At 41.6% G+C, this 23799-nt stretch overlaps 1 protein-coding gene across 5 annotated transcripts in view; it reads left to right on the forward strand.

Annotated features, from left to right (window-relative positions):
- Window positions 1-22157, forward strand: part of LOC143284725 (uncharacterized) — a 44363-nt gene extending 22206 nt beyond the window's left edge. The window contains exons 16-22 of one of the 5 annotated variants that reach the window (XM_076591668.1): window positions 673-817; window positions 3696-3749; window positions 7971-8363; window positions 9130-9330; window positions 12137-12906; window positions 16628-16714; window positions 18418-22157. In XM_076591668.1, the coding sequence (XP_076447783.1) occupies window positions 673-817; window positions 3696-3749; window positions 7971-8363; window positions 9130-9330; window positions 12137-12906; window positions 16628-16714; window positions 18418-18480 (1713 nt within the window). In that variant the 3' untranslated portion in view covers window positions 18481-22157. The remainder of the gene's footprint in view (window positions 1-672; window positions 818-3695; window positions 3750-7970; window positions 8364-9129; window positions 9331-12136; window positions 12907-16627; window positions 16715-18417) is intronic. The other 4 variants (XM_076591672.1, XM_076591669.1, XM_076591670.1 and 1 more) reach the window with 4 other exon arrangements.
- The last annotated feature ends 1642 nt before the right edge of the window (window positions 22158-23799 follow it).

A 23799-nucleotide genomic window follows, 5' to 3' on the forward strand; every position in this document is an offset into this window, starting at 1 on the left:
TCTGTGTGTGTGTGTGTGTGTGTGCATGCTCTCATCTGCCAATTCAGAGTCTGTGAGGGTGTGGGTTCAATTCCCGCTCTCACTCATTCTCCCAAGTTTGACTGGAAAATCAAACTTGAACATCCAGTCATTTTGATGAGATAGTAAACCGAGGTCCCATGTGCAACACGCACTTGGCGCTCTGAAAAAGAACCCATGGCAATGGTGTTATCCTCTGGCAAAATTCAGTAAAAGAAGTCCACTCTGATGGGTACACAAATATAGTAAGATTGCACTCAAGGCCTGACTAAATGCGTTGCATGGGTTACGCTGCTGGTCAAGCATCTGCCTAGCAAGATGTGGTGGAGCTTATATGGATTTGTCCGAACACAGTGACACCTCCTTGAGAAGCTGAAACTGAAACTTCTTCTTCATTCGTGGGCTTCCAGTGTTTGAACATACCCAGCATGCACACCCTCAGAAACGGAGTATGGCTGCCTACATGGCAGGGTAAAAACGGTCATGTTCATAAAAGCCCACTTGTGTACATACGAGTGACATGGGAGTTGTAGCCCACAAACGAAGAAGACGAAGAAGAAAGTCCAATGCTTGAACCGCTTGTCTATTGCGCCTGTCGAAACTTCAACTGAAACTGAAGCTGAAAGTGAAGCTGAAGCTGTGTGTGTGTGGCAGGAGGCGCGGCAGCGGCAGGTGGAGCAGCTGAAGAGCCTGATGGATGCTGAGCAGGAGAGGGCCCAGGAGCAGCGCATGATGAGGCGCCTGGCCACCCTGCAGCAGGCCGGCCATGACGTCTCCGGCCTCCGCGCTCACTATGAAGGTGGGTTAGTCAGTCAGTCAGCCGGCTGACCGGCAATCTACTTTACCTTGCTGCTGATGTCTGTCTGTTCAGTATGTCTGTCTGTATTTCTGTTGCTGCCGTGTTCACTACGAAGGTCAGTCAGTCGCCCGCCTGGCCTACCAACCCTACCACTGATGTATGTCTGTTCTGTCTGTCTGTCTGTCTGTCTGTTTGTGGGCACACTTCAAAGGTCAGCCGACGTGCACGCAGCAGGCCGCCTACCTACCAACTGCCGATGTCTGTTCTGTCTGTGTGCCTGTCTGTTACCTATGGGCACACTTCTAAAGTGACTTGACCAGCCACTACCATGTCTGTCTTGTCTGACATCTCCGGAGGACACTTCGGAGGTCAGCTGCCTGCTGCTGATGTCTGTTTTGTCTGTCTGTATTTCTGTCACACACCTCTGCGCTCACTGCGAAGGTTGGTCAGTGGCCCGGCCAGCCACCTTACTTTACCGCTGATGTCTGTTCAGTCTGTGTGTCTGTCTGTATGTTTGTCTCTTTGTGGGTACACTACAAGGGTCAGCTGCCTGCTGCTGATGTCTGTATGTTTGTCTGTATGTCTGTCTGTTGCCTATGGGCACACTACAAGGGTCAGCCACCACCGCTGATGTCTGTTTTGTCTGTGTGGTTTGTTGCCTCCATGCACACTGCGAAGGTCAGTCGCCCAGCCCCCTTAGCGCTGATGTCTGTTCTATCTGTCTTGTCTGTTGCCTCTGGGCACACTACGAAGGTCAGTCGCCCAGCCACAGCTGATATCTGCTCTGTCTGAATGTTTGTCTGTCTGTATGTCTGTTGCTTCCGGGAACACTTTGAAGGTCAGCTGCCTGTCGCTGATGTCTGTTAGTATTTCTGTCTGTCTGTTGCCTATGGGCACACTACGAAGGTCAGCCGTCACCACTGGTGTCTGTTTTGTCTGTGTGTCTGTTGCCTGTGGGCACAATATAAGGGTCAGCCGTCACCACTGGTGTCTGTTTTGTCTGTGTGTCTGTTGCCTGTGGGCACACTACAAGGGTCAGCTGTCACCGCTGATGTCTGTTTTGTCTGTGTGTCTGTTGCCTGTGGGCACACTACAAGGGTCAGCCGTCACCACTGATGTCTGTTTTGTCTGTGTGTCTGTTGCCTGTGGGCACACTACAAGGGTCAGCCACCACTGATGTCTGTTTTGTCTGTGTGTCTGTTGCCTGTGGGCACACTACAAGGGTCAGCTGTCACCACTGGTGTCTGTTTTGTCTGTGTGTCTGTTGCCTGTGGGCACACTACAAGGGTCAGCCGTCACCACTGATGTCTGTTTTGTCTGTGTGTCTGTTGCCTGTGGGCACACTAACAGGGTCAGCCACCGTTGGTGTGTGTTCTGTTTGTCTGTCTGTCTGCTGCTTGACCTCCGCTACTATTTACCTATCTACATAACTTCCAGTGTATTTTACTTATTCATTTTGTTTCAGTTGTTCTGTTTCATTTTATGGCTGTCTTTCTGTCTGTCTGCTGCTTTACCTCTGCTACCATTTGTCTGTCTGTGTGTCTTTCACTATCTTATGTTTCAGTGTATTTTGCTTACTGACTTATTTATTTTGTTAGATATGTTTTCATTTGTTTTCTGTTGATGTTTTCTCATGCTTTTTTTCTTCTTCTTCTTTTTTGTTCGTGGGCTGCAACTCCCACGTTCACTCGTATTTATACAAGTGGGCTTTTACGTGTATGGCCGTTTTTACCCTGCCATGTAGGCAGCCATACTCCGTTTTTGGGAGTGTGCATGCTGGGTATGTTCTTGTTTCCATAACCCACTGAATGCGGACATGGATTACAGGATCTGTAACGTGGGTATTTGACCTTCTGCTTGCGTATACACATGAAGGGGGGTTCAGACACTAGCAGGTCTGCACATATGTTGACCTGGGAGATCAGAAAAATCTCCACCCTTTACCCACCAGGTGCTGTTACCAAGATTCGAACCCGGGACCCTCAGATTGAAAGTCGGCTATTGCGCCCGTCGTTTTCTCATGCAAAACTAGGGTATTCTCTCAATGCCCTGACTGGTGCCTTGGATTTATGTGAAGGTCAGGCGTTTGCTCTTTTGTTTTTTTCTTTTTCAAGCAGATGTGTTGTAGCGTTTGTGGATCAGTCTGCATCCTTTGACACCTTCTTGGAACTGAAACTGAAACTGAAACTTGCCACCACTCTCTGTTGTGTGTTTTGATGTTCGTCATTACACTTCCTTTCTTGACGTTGAGAGGTATTTCCATATTTTACCTCTCATTTCAAGGCGAATGCTGGCCTCGACTTGTCAATCTCGAGCTTATGTATTTGCGAGCTGGTTCTTGTTTTGTTCCCACCCCACCCCCATTTTTCTTTATGTTTGTCCTGCAGCATTTGAGTAAAGAAGAGGTTGTGTCATTTCAAATAGTTGTTAAGTCTTGATTCATCCTGGTCTCTGTGTCTTATTTTTATATTACCTGTAGGTAAGGTTTTATGTTTGTTGTCGTTGTTGTTTTTCCCGGGGCATTTGTGATGATTTGTTTCTTTGTCCTTTCTTTATATGGGTCTGTAAAAAGAATACATAAGTAATGCTGTTTAATCAAAATAATACTGTTCTGTCTATATTGTGAATTTCGATTTACATCTGCTAGTATCTTAAAACTGCATGGAGTGTTGCACCATTTAAGCAGAAAGATGGTGGGGAGAAAAAAAAAAAGAAGGATGATATGATAGGGTGTTTTTGTAATTGTTATTTTTCATTATGTTTTAAAATGTTATTTCTAATAAAAGGCTGTAATAATGCACAAATACACTTGTTTTGTGATTGAACGGGCTTGCCGGTGACTTAAGTGACTTTTCCTTTCCCTTCCTGGTCTGTTCAGAACCAGGACAGCATGCTTCCAGAAACTCAACGGCGGCCTATTCTGGCCCCAGAGGTACAGCAGGCACTGTGAGGGTTGGGGAGAGTGGGGTGCTGGTGGGGTTGGGTGTTGGGGGGGGGGAGTATGTTGACACTTTGTTTTGACTTTGAAAACTAACATTTCGTGCCTTGTGCCTCTGACATGGTTTGCTTGAGCTGTTCTCTTCCCCCCCCCACCCCCCCACCCCTCCACTCCCCCCCTTGTTGAGAGAAGTTGTTGCCGGAGAGGTTCTGACATGCTTGCTTCTGAGCTTATTTTTTGGGTGTGTTTTTTGGTCTTGTTCTTTTTTTCTTTAAAAAAACAAACAAACCCTTGTGTCTTGTGATGATTCTGTCTTCTTGGTTTTGAGTGATATCTGTGGGTGGGTTTTTGATTAAGTTCTGATTGTGTGTTGTGTGTGTTGTGTTGTGTGTGTGAGTGTTGTGTTGTGTTGTGTGTGAGAGTGTTATGTTTGTTTGTGTGTGCGTGAGTGTGTGTGTGTGTGTGTGTGTATACATTTGTTTGTGTGTGTGTGTGAGTGTGTGTTGTGTATGTGTGAGTGTGTGTGTGTGTGTGTGTGTGTGTGTGTGTGGTGCTTTTCGCTAAAGTTTTTCCCTTTCCCCTTTTGTCTTCTTGGTTTTGAGTGATATCTGTGGGTGGGTTTTTTGATTAAGTTCTGATTGTGTGTTGTGTTTGTGTGTGTTGTGTTGTGTGTGTGAGTGTTGTGTTGTGTGTGAGAGTGTTATGTTTGTTTGTGTGTGCGTGAGTGTGTGTGTGTATGTGTGTGTATACATTTGTTTGTGTGTGTGTGTGAGTGTGTGTTGTGTATGTGTGAGTGTGTGTGTGTGTGTGTGTGTGTGTGTGTGTGTGTGTGTGTGGTGCTTTTCACTAAAGTTTTTCCCTTTCCCCTTTTGTTGAACACTTTCATAAAGTATATATTTATTAAAAAAACAACCCAAACAAACCCAAAAGAAAACAAACCACCACCACCAACAACAATAAACTACAAAAACAAATAATTAAAAAAATGAACAGGAAGAGAAGGGATAACACAATTTGTGGCCAAAGTATTCGTATTTTGGATCACAGGTCCTTAGCCCTTCAAAGTATTTGAGAGGACCCAGAAAAAGTGACAACATTGTATCATTGATATTGGACACAGCGGTGATGTCAGTTATAAAATGGGCTGTGCGTATAAGTGTGTGTGTGTGTGTGTGTGTGTGTGTGTGTGCACATGATATTCATTTGCATTGCAGCAAGATCTGTCAGTGACTGTACTAATGCATTAGTAATTTGGGCTCACTAGCAAGCATTCTTACCTTCTGCACCTTATAAACTCTGCACGTTTAGGATTTATGCTTATCAGAACTTAAAGAGCATGGTTTTTGATTTGATCTTATTAAAGTTAGGGACCTGAGCCGGGTTGCATGAGGTGATCTTTGCAGTGCTAAGTTTGCTTAGTGTTGAGGATGTTCCAAACTGTGTGGAATTTTGTATTTTTTTTGTATTTTTTGTATTTTGTATTTCTTTTTATCACAACAGATCTCTGTGTGTGAAACTCGGGCTGCTCTCCCCAGGGAGAACGCGTCGCTACACTACAGCGCTACCCATTTTTTTGTATTTTTTCCTGCATGCAGTTTTTTTTGTTTGTTTGTTTTTCCTATCCAAGTGGATTTTTCTACAGAATTTTGCCAGGAACAACCCTTTTGTTGCAGTGGGTTCTTTTACATGCGCTTAGTGCATGCTGCACACAGGACCTGAGAAAATATCGGCGGCTGAGCCGTGATTCGAACCAGCACGCTCGAACCAGCACGCTCAGATTCTTGCGCTTCCTAGGCAGACGCGTTACCTCTAGGCCATCACTCCACTTATTTACCGTGGAGTTAGGAACCTTCCTAATGATAAGCAAACTTTGCGCTGCTAAGTTCACTCATGCAACCCACCCCTGGTTTTGTGTCCAAGTTGAGAATCTATGCCCACATGAGTCGGTAACTGTGGTCTGTGATTCATGAGTTCAGTGGTCTGAGAATGCCTTTAAGTGCACACACACAGCATGCATGCATGCATGCACAAGCACACACACACACACACACACACACACACACACACACACAAACAAACAAACAAACAAACGCACACACGCATACACACACACATACATTTTTTTTTCTATAATAAGCTTAACCTGGATGTTTGCAGGACCACACAAACTGTCATACTGTGTGGTCATGAAAGTGGGGAGTGAGAGAGAAGGAGAGAGAAAGAAATACTCAAGGTTATTGGGTTGATAGATAGTGTGTCAGCTTGTGAGAAAGGGTGGCAGAGGATATGGAGAGTGGAAGAGAGAGCGAACGATTTGTGATAACTGTTGCATGTACAAAATGAGGAATGCTTCCAGTAGGTGTTGGTTCTGGCGTTGTTTTCTGATTTATGTTAAACTTGTGAATATTTGTTTGTGTTTTTTGACTGCATGTTTTCAGGTTCACTCAAGACAGAGTCTTGTTTTTTGTTTACCAAGGATAGGACAGTGAACGTATGTGAATGGTGACATGCATTCTTTAACTGATAGACTGCTAGCACTGTTTTGTTTTGATTTTGTGTGTGTGTGTGTGTGTGTGTATGTTGTACAGGTGTACATGTGCCTGAGAGTAATGAGTGTGTATTCAGAGAGTGACAGAGAGAAGGTGTGTGTTAACCCATAAGTGAAAGAAAAGACAACGGGCAGAGAGAGGTGTTGAGTTTTACGTGTGAACGTGTTTTGTCAGATGTGTTTATTTTATAAAATAAGATTTACTGTTGATTCAGGTGTTCATTTTTGTTGTTGTTGTTACAATAACACATGATATTTGTCTCACTGTCTCTGTCTCTGTCTGTCTGTCTGTCTGTCTCTCTCTCTCTATATATATATGTATATATATATTCAGTGATGATAGATTTTGACAGCATGCTTTCAGTTTTCCTGAAAGTAGAAGAATGTAGACTCTTTTCTATGATGTGAAAATGAAAATGTATGAGAATCAAATGTCAGCCTGGAAACAAAACATTGTGTGGATGCACATCTGTAGAACAGACCTCCCATGCTGACTGTATCTGTTTGAGGGGGAAGGGGAGAGGAGGGCAGGGAGAGGGAGGAGGGGGGGAGCATTGTGTGGAAGGAAGAGGAGAAAACACAACTTTATTTGGCAGGATGATGTTGATGAAAACACATTGTCTAGACCTAACTCAGCTCAGTCTAGCTTGACTCAAACCCATTGTTAACTACATTAAAAAAAAAAAAAATTGAAAAAGGAAGATTTTTTTACACAGAACCTTGCTCATCTTAGCTCTGAGTTCCTGGACTGAATTTCATAAACAAACTTTTTTTTTGTTTCGATTATAGTAAAATCTGGACTGTTAGCCACAACTTTTCCCTCAGCTATGACCCCCTGTGGTTAAAGTAGTGACGTGGCTTGTTTGTGGATTTTTCCATGTTGTGGGTTTTCCCCTGATGACACGTTCAGGTTAGATCAAGTGTTTCTGTCAGTCTCCAGTCTTGTTTTTAAAATTACGTTTGGTTTCAAAACTGGTTTTGACTCTTTGTGAATTCAAAACTCACTGTAAAAATCAGTTAGTGCTATCTGTTCATGTTTTTTTCCCCTCCAAATTCTTTATGGCCTCATGATGCATATGAAGCATTCAGTTAATCACTTTTTATTTTTTTTTTTTGCTGCCCCATCATCTGCACCGTTTCAGTGGCATTACTCCCACGCCGCTCATTTAGATTCCCCCATACACGGCCACACCCGGGTTCGTCCGTCGCAGTTTCAGCGTCGACAGTCCACAGGGAACCATCGATGTTAGGTCGCCAGGAGGCCACACACCAGAGGAGACCCTGCACTGCTGCTTGATCACCCTTGCTCAGACAACTTCCACCATGCCAAAAACACAGCGCACTGCTTACAGTGCAGCTTTCAAACTGAAAGCGATCGAGCTGGCCATTGCTAAGTTCCTCACTTTTTCTCTGTGGCTGATTTTGAGACTTAAGATAACTGCAGCTTATGCCGAGATTTTTGTTTGTTTAAAGTTAGGGGATGCAGCTTATATGACTATGCACTCAATAGCCTGATTTTTATGTTTGAAAAAAAAAAAAAGTGTTGTTCTTGATCTTTTTGATTTGATTTAATATGGATACTTTATATGTGCTGGTGCTTTTAATATGTGCTTTTTGTGCTGGTCTTTATGTTGGCATTTCTGTGCCCTGGTCTGTCTCTGTGGCAGCAGCCATCACCCCCAGAACGCACCAGACCTCCCTGGACGCTGCTGCCTCCTCCTCCTTGGTGCCGGGAGGACTGACGATGGGGGCGGCAACATCCCCGAGGGGGGAGATCCACGGGGTGGGCGTGTCTCCCCGGGTCGTGCCCAGCACCTACAGGGCCTCCTCGGAAGGAGGCCTTGGAGGGCTTGGGCTGGGGGTGCTCCCCTCTGGTGGCAGTCTGCAGACCAGCCAGGACCTGCAGGCCTATGGCAGCAGTGGCGCCGCCTCTGGTGTTGTTGCCCATGACCCGTACACGGAGAACCGGGTGCTGACGCCTAGCCGCTTCCGCCAGCCCAGCCAGCCTCCCACCCGTGCCCTCCCCTTCTCCCCCCAGCGAGAGTTTGCCACCCAGACTGGTGTGTGTGGGGGTCGGGGGTGAATTTTGTGTGTGTTCGTGTGTGTGTGTGTGCGCGTTTGCATGCGCACGCACACGCACGCACGTGTGTGTGTGTGTGTTTGTGTGTGTGTGTGTATGTGTGTGTGTGTGTGTTGAGGAAATGTGATATGAGGGTGATGTTTGAATAACAATGTTTGGAGTCAGCAGGCATCACAACATGTAGACCACAAAGAATACTAATGTATTTGACTTTTGTCTATGAGTTCAAACCATGCTCTGTGCACTGAGTGTCCACTCAACAATGTTTTGTCACACGTGAAAAGCTTGTTTAATTGGGAAGCAGCAACGCTATCAAGTTTCTTCATTTTTTCAAAGTGCTTGCGAAGATAAAATTGAGTGTTGGTGCTGCAGCTGTCAGACACTGGGTTGGCTGCACTCAAATGATGAAGATTCTGCTCTGGAGTCTTGTCAGGGGTGGCCAGGTCCGTTGATATCACTCAGACTGAATGAATGGTGTAATGAGTGCATTGCAGCAGAAAGTAAGTGAGAGAGAGAGAGAGAGAGAGAGAGAGAGACGGGGATGGGTGGAGGGAGCTGTTTGAGTAAAAGAGCTGATAAACTCCCTGTCTGTCCATCTGTTTCTCTTTTCAGTCATTGTCTTGTCTCTGTTTCTGTGTGTCTCTCTTGCTTGCTTGGTCCTTTTCCTTTTGTCTTTAAAACGGTTCCGTGAATAGTAAAGTAAAACAGAATGCATCCTGACTCTTGCCGTTCTGATTTGTGAGCAGATGAGCAGCTGGAAGCCGCACTGAGGAAAGAGATGAGCGAAGTTGAGATCGAGTTCCGCGGCCGCCCACCACCCACCACCAAGAAAGAGAGCAAAAACGGGCGAACGAAAAGCGCAGAGAGGAGGAAGCCGGCAGAGAATGTGAGAGGGAAACCGCCGCCTTCCAAACAGACCAGAGAGAAGCCACAGAAACAGCAGAGAGGTAACAAGACTGCCTTAAAAAGAAAAAAAAAGAAAGAAATTAACTACAAGGCATTCTGCTGTCTGTTACAAGGCCAACGCCAACCAGCTAGCTTTGAAAAAAAACACAAAAAAAAAAAATTCTAAGGTTTTTTCCAATGTCATACAGTACAATCTTCTGTATATTACCTACCTATTACAAGGCCAACACCAACCAGTTGGCTTCCTATTTTTTTTTCATACATGAAGTGCATTCTGCTGTCTCTTACAAAGCCTGTGCATTCTGTTTACTATGATTAAAATATTTAAACATTTTTACATACAGTACAATCTTCTGTATATTACCTATTACAAGGCCAACACAACCAGCTGGCTTTTTAAAGATGGTTTTTTTTTTTTTTACATAAGTACATTCTGCTATTACAAGGCCAACACCAACCAGTTGACTTTTTTTTTTTTTTTTTAAATACAGTGCATTCTAATGTCCATTATAAGGCCAACTCCAACCATTTGACCATTTTACATACAGTGCATTCTGATGTCTGTTATAAAGTCAACACCAACCACTTGACTTTTTTAAATACAATGCATGCTGCTGTCTGTTCAGTTGACTTTTTTAAAATATGTTTTTTACATACAGTGCATTCAGCATTTTTATTATCGGGCCAGAACAACCAGTTGGCTTCTTTTTTTTTTTAATAGAGTGCATTCTGCTGTCTTTTACAAGGCCAACACTGAACCAGTTGACTTTAAAAAAAATTTTTTTATTTTTAATAAATAGAGTGCATTCTGCTGTCTATTATAAGGCCAACACCAACCAGTTGACTTTTTCTTTTTTTAATAAATAGAGTGCATTCTGTTGTCAATTATAAGGCCAACACCGACCAGCTGACTTTTTAAAAATTTTTAAAATAAATAGAGTGCATTCTATTGTCTATTATAAAGTCGCACCAACCACTTGACTTTTTTTAAAAATACAGTGCATTCTGCTGTCTGTTCAGTTGACTTTTATATATATATATATATATATATATATATATATATATATATATATATAATTTTTGTTTATACATACAGTGCATTCTGCAGTTTTATTACAAAGCCAAAACAACCAGTTGACTTTTTTTTTCCCCAAGTAGAATGCATTCTGCTGTCCATTATAAGGCCAAAACAACCAGTTGACTTTTTTTTCCCCAAATAGAATGCATTCTGCTGTCCATTTATAAGGCCAAAACAACCAGTTGACTTTTTTTTTCTAAATAGAATGCATTCTGCTGTCCATTTATAAGGCCAAAACAACCAGTTGACTTTTTTTTTTTTCTAAATAGAATGCATTCTGCTGTCCATTTATAAGGCCAAAACAACAAGTTGACTTTTTTTTTTTCTAAATAGAATGCATTCTGCTGTCCATTTATAAGGCCAAAACAACCAGTTGACTTTTTTTTTTCTAAATAGAATGCATTCTGCTGTCCATTTATAAGGACAACACCAACCGGTTGACTTTTCCTTCTTTTTTTTCTTCTTCTAAATACATATAGTGCATTCTGCTGTTTATTTCAAGACCAACACCAACCAGTTGCCTTTTTTTTTTTTTTTTTTTTTTTTTTAAACAGTGCATTCTGCTGTTTAATCACAAGACCACCAACCAGTATAGGAAGGGTGAACGATATTAGAAAAGCCATTACAGTCTTATATCTTTTCAGTCTTGAAAGGCTATGCCAGCAGTGCCTGTCAGCATTGTGTCTGTATAATTGTGAATCCAGAGTTTGTGATGTTGACTGTCAGTCTGAATCGGCTTTTTATGCACGTTAGTCATTACTTGTTATCGTAACTGGCAGTGCTGACTTTGTTGAATTTGTGTTCCGTGTGGGTCATGTCATGTTGAGTGAGAAGAAAAGATCCTTTGCAAGGGGGAGAAAATATGACCAACGCTGATTAGGGATAGAGTATCGCATATACAACTGTTGCTGCTGCTGCTGTTCTACTATTATGATGATGTCAGTTGTATTACTGTTTGTCACAACACATTCCTCTGTGTGAAATTAAGGCTGGAGAGCAAGTTGCTATAGTACAGTGCCACCCCTTTTTTTTCTTCTTTTTTTGTGTACCTTTCCCTGTATGGAAGTGTATTTGTTTTAATGCCAAAGTAGATTTTTCTACAGAATTTTGTCAGGGACAACCCTTTTGTTGCTGTGGGTCCTTTTACCTTCACCAAGTGGATACTGCACATGGGACCTCGGTTTATCGTCTCCTCTGAATGACTTCCGCACAGACCACCTCAAGGATTAGTAGAGGGGTGAAGTATAAAAAAAACAAACAAAAAAACCCTGTCCATATATGGGACATTATCCCAAGGACATCGTCATCTTTTTGGTTATTTTTTTGTTGGTATTCTGTGGAGATGTTTGGTCAGACGTGCCTGCTTTGTCCTTGCTGTACCACTAGGCCACAGCTCATCGTCATCTGTGTCATGATTTTTTTTTTTTTTGTATGAAGCTGTTCGGTTGAGATGTGACGTGCCCTGCTCTGTCCTGGCTGTACCAGTAGGCCACATTTCATTGTCATCTTTATGGTGATTTCTTTATATATATATATATATATATATATAGCTATTCTGTTGAGATGTGATTTGCCCTGCTCTGTCCTTGCTATACCACTAGGCAACAGCTCATCATCATCTTTATAATAATTTGTTATATAGCTGTTCTGCTGAGATGTGGCATGCCCTGCTCTGTCCTTGCTGTACCACTAAACCACATTTCATCGTCATCTTTATGATGATATTTTTCATATGTAGCTATTCGGCTCTGTCCTTTCTGTGGACTCAGGTAACAAGCCAGCCACCTGGAACTACCAGAACCCGAAGCAGAAGGCGCCGGTGAAGCAGTCGGAGAAGGACCTGTTCTATGAGCAGAGGCGGCAGGAGAGCGAGGAGCGGCGCGCCCGGCGGGAGAGGCAGCTGCAGTACCTGGTGGAGCTCAACAAGCAGGTAATCCCCACGGAGAGGGAGGCCCGCCCCACCCAGGAGCTGGTGGTGAACGGGGACTCTGATTTCCTGGATGGTGTAGAGAAGCCAGCGGCAGTGAAGGGGGGCGGTGGTGGTCCTAGCGTGGGGCAGGGTCACAGGTCGCTGGTCAATGGGGGAGAGGGGCGGTCATCACGTCGGTCCCGCTCCCCTCCCATCAACCGCAACAACGGGGGGAAGTACCGGCCTAGCCCTCGCAGCCGGTCCCCACCAGTTCCGGCCGTGAAGCGAAAGGCAGGGAGGGGGGAGAGACCAGCCAGAGACTATGATGATGATGCTGACAACGACCTTGAGCCCCACAGTTACCACCCCCCCCGCCACTTCTCTCCCACGCTGGACGAGCGGGGCAACATTGCGGCCCCCACCCGGGACACGGACTTCATCCCCTTCACCCGCACCAATGATGTCCTTGACCCCTCCAAGGCCGAGGACCCCGTGCAGCTGTCGCGGGAGAACACGCGCATCAAGCAGGCCAGGCAGCACTACCATGAGAACCTGCGGCCGGCCGACTACGGGAACCAGCTGGACATGTACAGGGACGAGCAGCGGCAGCCGGCAGCGGCAAGGGTCAAGGTGAGGCGCAGCAGGCGTTGTGGCTGACTGGTTCCCCCTTGTTGCTGTGTCTCTCACTGCGACGTTTTCCCTGTTGCTGTGTCTCTCTCACTTCGACATTTCCACTGTTGCTGTGTTTCTCACTGCGACGTTTCCCCAGTTGCTGTGGTCTCTCATTGCGCTCCCCTGCATGCCTCAGTGTTGTTTGGGTTTATTTATTTTAGATTTTTGTTTTGCCTTTTCACTTTACCTTGGTTTCATTTTTTGTGTGTGTGTGTGTGTGTTTTTTTTGTTTTTTGTTTTTTGTCTTGTTCACTTGCTCTTGAGCTTCCAGTGAGCTACTGAGCAAGGGGAATCAGCAAGGTTAGGTTTTTGTGTCCGTGTCACTGTAGGTAGCAGACAAGGCAGGTAAGTTTCCAAAGTTATGACAGCTTCAGCGTTGCAGTTGTCAAGAGGGTCAACCAACATCAGCAGAACTGAAAAAGCAAAAAAAAAAAACCCAAAAAACAGAAAAGCTCTTTAGTCATTCCAGCATTGGTGAAGTGATATTATTGGACAGAAGAAAAGTCTGGACAGTTTCTCAGAGTAATTTGATTTTTCTGAAAAGTGAGAGATTCAGAATGTTTTTGGCCCACCATTGCCTTTCAGACAGATCAGGCAGGCGCGAGGCAGATGTTACGATGGCAAGTAACCACCACATATTTTAGTTCCTGTGACATGGTTGTGATTTCTCAGATCGCTGAGTGTTGCAATCTGTGGTGAGTTAAAAGCGTTGTGGTTAAAGGTCCCATAACCTTTTACAGCCAGTGGTGCATTGAATTCATATCCACTGTGTCCAGGGCTTGGCTCGGGAAGGCAGGGCACAATCCTCTCCTTCCATCGTTCTAACCTTCCCCAATCGAAGTCAGATACCCATTTACATCCGGCTAAAGTGCCTCTTACGAAGGATACAACACATTTCGAAACAGGGCCCCCAGAACCCTGATCACTGGTGAACACTGGATCAGAAGTCCAGCACTGAAACGACTTTGCCACGGACTTTGCCACGGTGCCTGTTACGATTAATGTGTTACGAATGTGTGACTAGTGCCATACAGATTTGTTTTCTTGCTCATGGTCATTGCTCCGTGGTCAGTGTCAGATCCTTCATGCTTAAGACACCTGCCTTGAGACTCCTGTAACAGCAGAAATTGGTGAAACCAAGATGTTGCTGAAGAAAGCACTTCATGAAATTATATACTTAGCTTATATGAAATTTTGTTTGATTCTTCACACTCTGCTCATATCAGAGATTGACATAATCTTACAGATGGGCCAACAGTAAAGTGAGAGATGTATGATTAATATTTTCTCCATCGCAATTGGAATTCGTTTACAGCTTTTTTTTTCTTTTTTTTTGTGAAGGACTATGACTCTCAAATTAGGAGGCTAGTTGGCCTTTGGGGACCATCTTACTGCTGACTGTCGTAAAACCTCCTTGGCAGAGAGCAGGGATGTAACTTTGGCAAGACACTCACCTCCATAATGGAATTCTAGCCCAGATAGTCGTGACAGCAGTTGCCACCTCTGCTGTTCTGATGGTCATTGTCAGACATGCCTGACAGTCATACATACATGTGTTGATATTTGTTATTATTTATTTTGAATCATTGAATGCAACATAATAAGTCCGGAATTCTCACCCATTTACTCTTTGACAGTGGATGATTCAGTTTGAGATTTTAGAAGAAGAGCTGCTGCAAGCCCATATACAAGAACCTATGTTGAACATTCTTTCTTTGCTGCTCCTCATGTCGGGGAACAACCTTCCTCATCATATCCGTGCATCTGATTCTATTTCTGCTTTTCGCTCATCACTAAAAACTCATCTTTTTAAAAATCTATCTATAAGTACTCTCAGCTTCCTTGTTCTCCAGCACCACCCATGTCAGCTCACTTTGGATGTATGTAGAGTGGGAAAGGGAGAGTGTGATTGGGGGGCGAGGGTGGGAGGGGTTTTTGAGAAAGAGTGGTCATGATTGTTTTATGTAACTTGTAATATTTTTCTTTCATGTAAAGTTCACCCTGAGCTCTTAGAGAGAAAGGGTGCTATATAAATGTACATTATTATTATTATTATTATTATTATTATCAATTATGATTATTATTATTATTTATTGATTTTTTTTTTTAGAATTGTTTTATAGAAATCATACATATGTACAAAAGTGCCTATCAATAGGTGAGTAATTGATAGGATCATGAATTTTTGCATTTGTGTGTGTGTGTATATATATATATATATATATATATATATATTTTTTTTTTTTTTTTAATTTTTTTTTTTTAAATTTTTTTTTTTTTAGAACTATTAGAAGTGTGCTTTTCAGTGTTTTTTGCATTTGATCTGGAAGTCAAGGAGTAATTTTGTTTAATGTTCCTTCTCACATACTGGTGACTAGATCTAAAAGTCAAGGAATTGTTTTGTTTCATGTTTTACTGTCCATAAAACAGTGTGTCTTCTTCTGCGAAGACCACAGTTTTTTTGTTTTTTTGTTTTTGTTTTAAATTTTTTTATTTTTTTATGAAGTGCTTGTTTGAATGCAGCTGACATGAAATATGTTTATTTTGAAGAAGGGATATGTTCATTTACTGTAAAAGACATTCTTGGATTAAAGAGAAGACATTCTCACAGAATTCATTTCCATAATTTTTTTGTCTTTCTTCTTCTTTGTCTGCCTTTGATATGAGTATGAAAACCCATTGAGAATATAATGCTTGTCATATGTTTTGATGATTGAACAGTGGTGTAATACTTATTTCCTTCATTTTGATTTATTTTTTCTTTTCTTTTTTTGATTTTAAGAAGTCTTGAAATTTATCTCATTGTGTAGGCTTTCCGAGTTTGGTTCCTGAATGTCTTTTGCAGCATTTTTTTTTTTTTTTAATTTTTAAATTTTTTATATAACAACTGAGATTTTTTTTACTCACAGTAATGCTCTTTAAAGAGAAGAGCACTTTTTTTTTTTTTTAAGCACATTTGTTGTTTTTTCACCCTGCTTACTTTTATTTATCATTTTGAGCTGATGGTGTATGTGTGTTTGGTATGTATGAATAGTATACATATATGGTGCTTCAATTACAAATATGATCATCATGATAATGATGATGATTATTTTTATTATTATTTCAGCATCATTACACCGTTAGGATGGCAGGTTCTGAGGAGAAGAATATTTGCAGGCTATAAAATGATATTTGCGTTTTTTTGTAGTATGTGTAACGTTTTTGAACCGATGTTCTTCTGTATATGAATACATACATAAATTTATTAGTTCAATATTTTGAAAACTATTCTGTGGCTACATCAATACTGACATCGAGTGATGATTTATGTTTTTGACAATGATTACATCACAGACAAGACACTCTCTTGAGGAAACCCTGTGGGCAAAATTTTGAGAGAGAAAAAGAAAGAAGGACAATTAGTTTCTTAGGGAATTTGCTATCATATATGTATATCTATAATATCTGTCTATCTACCTGTCTATGCATGTGTGTGTGTATGTGTGTGCGTGTGTGTGTGAGTTATCATGATTTGACAGTACGTGCTATGAGCTGCAACTGTGCATGTATGGAGAGACAGACAGATGGACAGACAGACAGAAAGAAAGAGGGAGATAGAGAGAGGTAGAGAGAGAAATAGAGACAGGGAGACAGGGAGAATCCACACGTGCTGACCCTGCAGAGTTGCTGTGTGCAGGATCCCATTTTGAACCCGGGTCTGGTGAAGGACCACCCCACAGCCCGCCAGGACCAAATCCTGCAGCAGTTATCTTCCCTCAAGCAGGTACCCCTCCCCTGCACACACACACACACACACACACACACACACACACACACGCATGCATGCACACACACGCACGCACGCACGCACAATATCGTAGACAGTTCATGGTGTTTCTTCTGCCCAGCACACATGAATGCACACGCACACACACATACATGCATGCACGCACAATATGGTAAACAGTTCGGGTTTCTCCTGCCCAGCATGCACTCATGCACGCATGCACACACACATGCATGCACACACAATATAGTAGACAGTTATCATATCATGTTTCTCCTGCCCAGCACGCATGCATGCACACACGCACACACGCAAGCATTTACTCACAGTATGGTAGACAGTTCGTATTTCTCCTGCCCAGCATGCATGCACGCCCACAAGCACGCATGCACGCTCACGCATGCATGCACACACACACAGTTTGGTAGACAGTTCATCATGTTCCTCCTGCCCAGCACGCACACATGCACGCACACTGCAGATCACCAGCTTTATCTGCTCACGACACCTTCTCAGTAGAAGCGGTCGGACAAAAGCAAAGAAAGAAAGAAAGATGCACCCTTGCACAAAAACATACTGGGCCACAGACAGTTTTCATTCAACGGGCCCTCGTGTTGGAATACGCCGCAACCCAAATCTCATTATGAACAGTGCACAGTATCCCTCATTTGCAGAGCTTCTAAATTTGACCATGTTTCTCCTCTCCTTCAGTCTCTCCACTGGTTGCCTGTTTCTGATCGAATAGACTATAAGCTATCTACTCTGACCTTTTCTGCAGTCAACGGATCTGGCCCCAAGTATCTTTCTGAACTCATCCATATCTATACCCTGTCTTGCCAGCTCCATTCTTCCTCTGATACTCGACTTCTCAGGATACCTCACGTCAGAAGTAAGACCTATGGACACAGATCATTTTCTTTTCAATCGCCAAAGATGTGGAACAAGCTCCCTGATAACCTCCGTCATTCTGATTCCCTCGCATCTTTTAAATCTCGTCTCAAAACTCACCTTTTCCCTCAGCAATAAGTTCAATTGTGGCAGGTCCACTTCCTTTGCGTTAGCTGTGCTTGACTATGTGTGTATACATATGTATGTGTACATAACGACATGCATGTATATGAATGTGTATTGTGTGTGCGTGTGTTTATGTAAGTTTGTGCCTGCCTATGTGTGCATATGTGTTAGGGTAGCTGTTAGATACACATGTATGTTAAAATGTATGTATACAGTGTGTGTGTATATGTGTGTGTGTGTGTGCGTGTGCGTGCGTGTGTGTGTGTGTGTGTGTGTGTGTGTGTAGTCACATTTTGGTGTGTGTATGTAACACAGATATAATGTTTTATGTTAACAAAAGCATTTTTGTAAAGCACCTAGAGCAGATTTCTGGATAGTGTGCTATATAAGTATCCATTATTATTATTATTATTATTATTATTATTATTATTATCCCTCCTTTCGCCAGACAGATAGGTAGATAGGGATTGATAGGTGGGATGTTAATTTGTAGAGTTGTGAGAAAGCCAAGAAAAAACAACAACAAAAAAACAACAACGTTGCACACGGTTTCTGACAAATTATGTTCTAGAGGGGGAAGAAAAAAGAAGAAAAGATGATTGCTTAGTTAGTTGGTGGAGTGCTTACTTATGTTATTATCATCATTATCATTCTTTATTTTGTTTTTGGTGGATTTTTTTTTGCAGAGCCTGATTCAGCGGCGGAGAGAGATTGAAACCTGTATGTCACCAAGCGACCTGGAGAAATGACAGAAAACAGAAAAAGAGGCATTTTGAAGGACTGCCCCGGCGTACTGAAACATCGGACTGAGTCTCTGCACCTGTACCTCTGCTTGTTGTTTCCTTGTGCCACGCCTCTGTGTGCCTGTGATTTGGGGACATACTTTTTTTTCTTTCTAATTTTTTTTAAAAACATTTTATTTGACTGCTCTCTCTCTCTCTCTGTCTCCCCCCACCCCCCCACACCCCCTCTTTCTCTCACTGTGTCTTTGTTTTTCTCTCTTTCTCTGTCTGTCTGTCTCTGTCTCTCTCTTTCTCTCTGTGTTCTTTTCTCTCTTCTCATCTTCTCTGGATGTGTGTGTACTCTTTTCAGATTTTTTTTGGTCTTGATTCCTCTTAGTAGTCTTCGCATTTCTTCTTATGTTTGATGATAGCATTTTCTGTTGTTTTTTGTGTGCGTGTTTTTATTTTTATTTTTTTTAATGTTTGTATATATTGTCAAGAATGCCCAGTCTTGAAACACATTAGAGAATTAAGAAAAATATAAATGAAGTAAAAAAACAAAAAAATTTAAAAAAGAAAGAAAGAAGAAGAAGAAGAGAAAAAAAAGAAACATAAAGCATTTGTCTCACTTTCTTTTTCTCTTCACCCAAAATAGGAATCAGTTCTGAAGTCACAATCCAATACATATTTATCAGTAGAGAAACACATTTTCATGTTAAGATACATGGAAAGAAACAAATAATGTGAAGCATTTAATTTGGTCCTTTTTTTTTCTTTTGGGAGGAAAAAAAAACCAAAAACAAAAGAGGAATGAATTAGTCAGAAATGAAAATCCCATCGTTCATATCTGATCTGTAAACACTGAAAATGTTTTCAGGTCTGTGAACTGTCTTGGGATAGTTAGGGCTTTGAGTGAACTTTTTGTTTGTTTATTTAGTTTTAGTTTTCTCCCTTGTTTTTTAGTTGTAATTTTCTCCCTTGTTTTAGTCATGTTCAATCAGTAAGCAGCAAGATGTATTGTCAGTGTAGCTCACTAAAATCATACTCAGTTGTATTCTGTGTGAACTTGGTAACACGATCATGAATTGTGTTATTTGGTGTACACAATCACACTTCACTTTTGTTGTTTATTGGCATTATGTATCCAGCTGATTGATTGATTGATTGATTGATTACAGTGAGTAGTGTAGGGAAACTTTGTTTCACATTTACTTGTGTGTGAGTGTGAGTGTATTTTAATTACACATACTTAACTGAGTGTGAGTGTATTTTATTCCTAGGCATGTGTATTTGCATGAGACGATTGCTTGCTGCAGGTCATTTTCACTCAACGACTGTGCTGAGTTGCCTTTTGATGCACAAAAGATGAAGGTGAATAATGAAGGTGATGCTTACATGATGAATCTGGGTTTTTTTTATATTTATTTATTTATTTATTTGTGTGTGTGTATGTGTGTGTGTGAGCCATGTGGAAGCGTTTGTGGCAGTTTGTGTGCATGTGTGTGTGTGTGTGTGTGTGTATGTGTGTGTGTGTGTGTGTGTTGATCATTTGTATGCAAGAAAAAGACAAGAGAGTACAGGAAGAAATGGACTCTGTGTGTGTGTGTGTGTGTGTGTGTTAGAGTGTGGAAGTTCAGGTGTGTAAAAATGAGAAAGGTACACAATGACACGCACATTCTTTCTTTTGTCAATGTGTGGGTGTGGGTGTGTGTGTTTGTAGGCATGTGCTTTGTTTGATGCTTCCACAAGTCCACATATAATTGTGTCCAGATAAAATTTTGTCTTGAAAAACTGCATTGTTTTATACTTCACTGTTTTCCAATACTATAACATTGCATTATTTCATACTTCACTACTTTTTTTTTCATGCTAGTATATTGGATTATTTTACACTTCACCACTTTATCATGTTGTTAATACTATAAAAATCATACGTTTTTTAAAACATTTTATTTGTTGCTTGTATATTATAATTCAGTTGTGGAAATCTGTTTATATATATATATATATATATATATATATATATATATATATGCAGTTTTCGTACGTTTCTCTCCGATGATCCGTCCAAGTCTTAAGTCTCTTCCGTCAGACACATTATAATGCTGTGTAATGGCTGGCTTTTAAAAGATATAAAAAGGCTGCTTCATTGGATACCTGTGCTTTCGATTTCGCTTACTGGATATATTTTTGGGGGGGTTTGGGGGGGGGGGGGGGGGTGAGGGGGGGAGGGGTGAAAGGGGGGACTTTTCCAGTGAGACAGGTACTCAATAACGATACTGAGAATGATGTGAATGTGTGTGTGTGAATGGTGGTGGGAGGGGCGGGGGGAATTTTTTAACACTTGCCTACATTGGTAACTGGAATTTTCTCAACCCTTGTCTCACTCACAGATGCACGGACACACCACTCATTCATAGAAACATACAGACAGAGAGACGCACAGAGACACCCACACTCCGACACCTACACCCTCCACCCACACTCACACACACACACACACACACAATCAACACACGAAACACACACACACTCGCACATACACACACACACACTCACACACACACACACATACACAAAACTAGAGATACAAAAATCTTAAAAGCATCATATTGTTGAATGATCATAGGTCACAGAGGATAAGCATGTACATTTCAGTTGAAAACTGGATACTTTCCTCCTGTTGTTGAATTATGACACCAAACAATGATTTTTATTATTATTGTTGTGATAATTTGGCTTTGTTTTTGTTCATTTTTTAAAATATACATTTCTGAGAAAGTGTATTATGTTAACAAATGTGAGCAAAAAAAGGGCCTCATTAAAAACAACAACATGCCAAACCAGCGAAAAATAAAACTCTCTATTTTGAATAAAAGAGATTAGAAAAGCGCTTCAGTTATATTATTGACATTATGTTTGAATGGTAGATTACAATGAAAACTGGAGAAGAATTATTATTCAAAAATCCAAAACCTTGTTCCTCTGAATTTCAAAGGAGCCAAGCAAAGCATTTGAGTATAATTTTCATCCAGCCTCTTGCATCTTGTCATAATCTATGAGAACAGTCAAACATTATTGTCAGCATTGATTTCTTAGTCTTTGTCTTGTTACACTGTGGAAACAAAGATGATGTGGTTGTCAGTCATGTTGATGATGATTATTTATTCATATGTTTGTGTTTTTTTCTTCTGTATTTATTGTATTGTTTGCTCTGTTGATTTTTTTTTCATTATTATTATCATTGTCTTGATGGCATACACGTAAAAATGTCTGAGTGTGTATGTGTGCATGCCTGAAATCTGATTGAATGACACAGGAAACGAATGATGAGTGCCCAATGGCAGCCATCAGTCGGGCAGCCTGTCAAGCAAATGACTTTGTGTTTATAAAGCGCTCAGACTTTTGTCTCTGACTGAGGATAGGCGCTATGTAAGTATCCATATTATCATCATCATCAAACGTTATGATCAAACTGAAAGAAATAGCAGCACTGGGTGTTTTCTAGCCACAACTTATTAATGGAATGACTTCCTTCTTTAATGGTTTGATCCTGTGTTTAATTATCTGTCACACACCACCACCATATTCCGAGAGATAATTATGTATCAATTGATATATATGTGTCAACTTACTGTTGCATTTAAAGGTACCAGTTTGTTGAAGGTTTATTATTCATGAATAAACACATTAGAGACAACAAATGTGTGTGTGTGTGTGTATGTGTGCACATGCATGTGTGTGTGTGTATGTGTGCACATGCATGTGTGTGTGTTTGTGTGTGTGTATGTGTGTGTGAATGTAATCACATGTACATACTTCCTGTGAAAGCAAGTCAAAATGTTTGTTATGAGTGTTTGTGAAGAACAATTGTTAATTCCAAGAAGGCCCAGCATGTGTGAATGTGTGTGCATGTGTGCATGCATATGTGAGTGAATGACATACAGATACACATGCAAAATTTTCAGTGCACTTGAACAAGAAAAAAAAAAAATGTCCTAAAGTTGGTAAAGAAAATAATCGATCAAACCAAGAAATACCACACGCATCTGTGTGTGTGTGTGCGCGCGCGCGCGTGTGTGTGCTTGACAGAAAAAAACGAGACAACAGAAAAGCCTCAGTACAGGCACCACTGAACATCACCGAAGTGACTCAGCAGCAGTGCAGGGTCTCCTCTGGAGTGTGGCCTCCTGGCGACCTAACTACGATGGTTCCCTGCGGACTGCCGATCGACGCTGGAACTGTGACGGACGAACCCGGGTGTGGCCGTGTATGGGGGAATCTAAATGAGCGGCGTGGGAGTAATGCCACTGAAACGGTGCAGATGATGGGGCAGAAAAGAAAAAGAAAAACAAGAGAGGCAAGGCCTTCAAGACTCACTTGTGATAAATGAAGTCCCCAAGCATTACTTACAGAGTAATTTCCCTTTTTTACTATCTGCACCAAAACGTTTGCAAAATAAATAAAAATTCCATGCTTAGCAAAAGAAGTTCCTGTTTGAACAAAAAATGATAATGATGACTCCTCTTGTTGTTGTGTCAGAATAAGAGGTCAAAGTGCCAAGTTTAGAGAATACAAAAAATATAAATATAACAGTAAATGCAGTTTGCATATAATTAGGCTTCTTTTTTATTTTTTTTGTGCCCATCCCAGAGGTGCAATATTGTTTTAAACAAGATGGCTGGAAAGAACTGAATTTTTCCTATTTTTATGCCAAATTTGGTGTCAACTGACAAAGTATTTGCAGAGAAAATGTCAATGTTAAAGTTTACCACGGACACACAGACACACGGACACACACACACACACACACACACACACACAGACAACCGAACACCGGGTTAAAACATAGACTCACTTTGTTTACACAAGTGAGTCAAAAAAGCCTCTGTTGTCTCACATACACACGCGAAGGGAAGACCGAAACATGACGGAAAGTATTTCTCAGCTGTGCTTCTGTTCAACCAGCAGCTTAGTTTATTATACTGGTATAGAGACTGACTAACAATGCCAATGGTAATTCAGACAGGTGGGGTGGCTGGATGGTTACAGTGCTGGAATCTCGCCAGAGTTTCGTGAGTTTGATGCTCGGGTCGGCTCGGTTCACATGCTCACTAGTGGGTGAAGGGTGGAGATTTTTTTTTTTCTTTTTTTTTTTTCTGATCTCCCAGGTCGACATACGTGGAGACTTGCAAGTGCTTGAACCTTCCTCATGTGTAAGCGCATACAGACACCCCCCCCACCCCCCACACACCCCCAAAAAACAAACAAAAAAACAAGTGCACACGTTAAAGATCCTGTAATCTGTGTGGGCATTAGTTAACTAACCACAGCAGATTCATCAGC

Source organism: Babylonia areolata, chromosome 8 (assembly GCF_041734735.1).
Source record: "Babylonia areolata isolate BAREFJ2019XMU chromosome 8, ASM4173473v1, whole genome shotgun sequence".
Taxonomy (NCBI): Eukaryota; Metazoa; Mollusca; class Gastropoda; order Neogastropoda; family Buccinidae; genus Babylonia; species Babylonia areolata.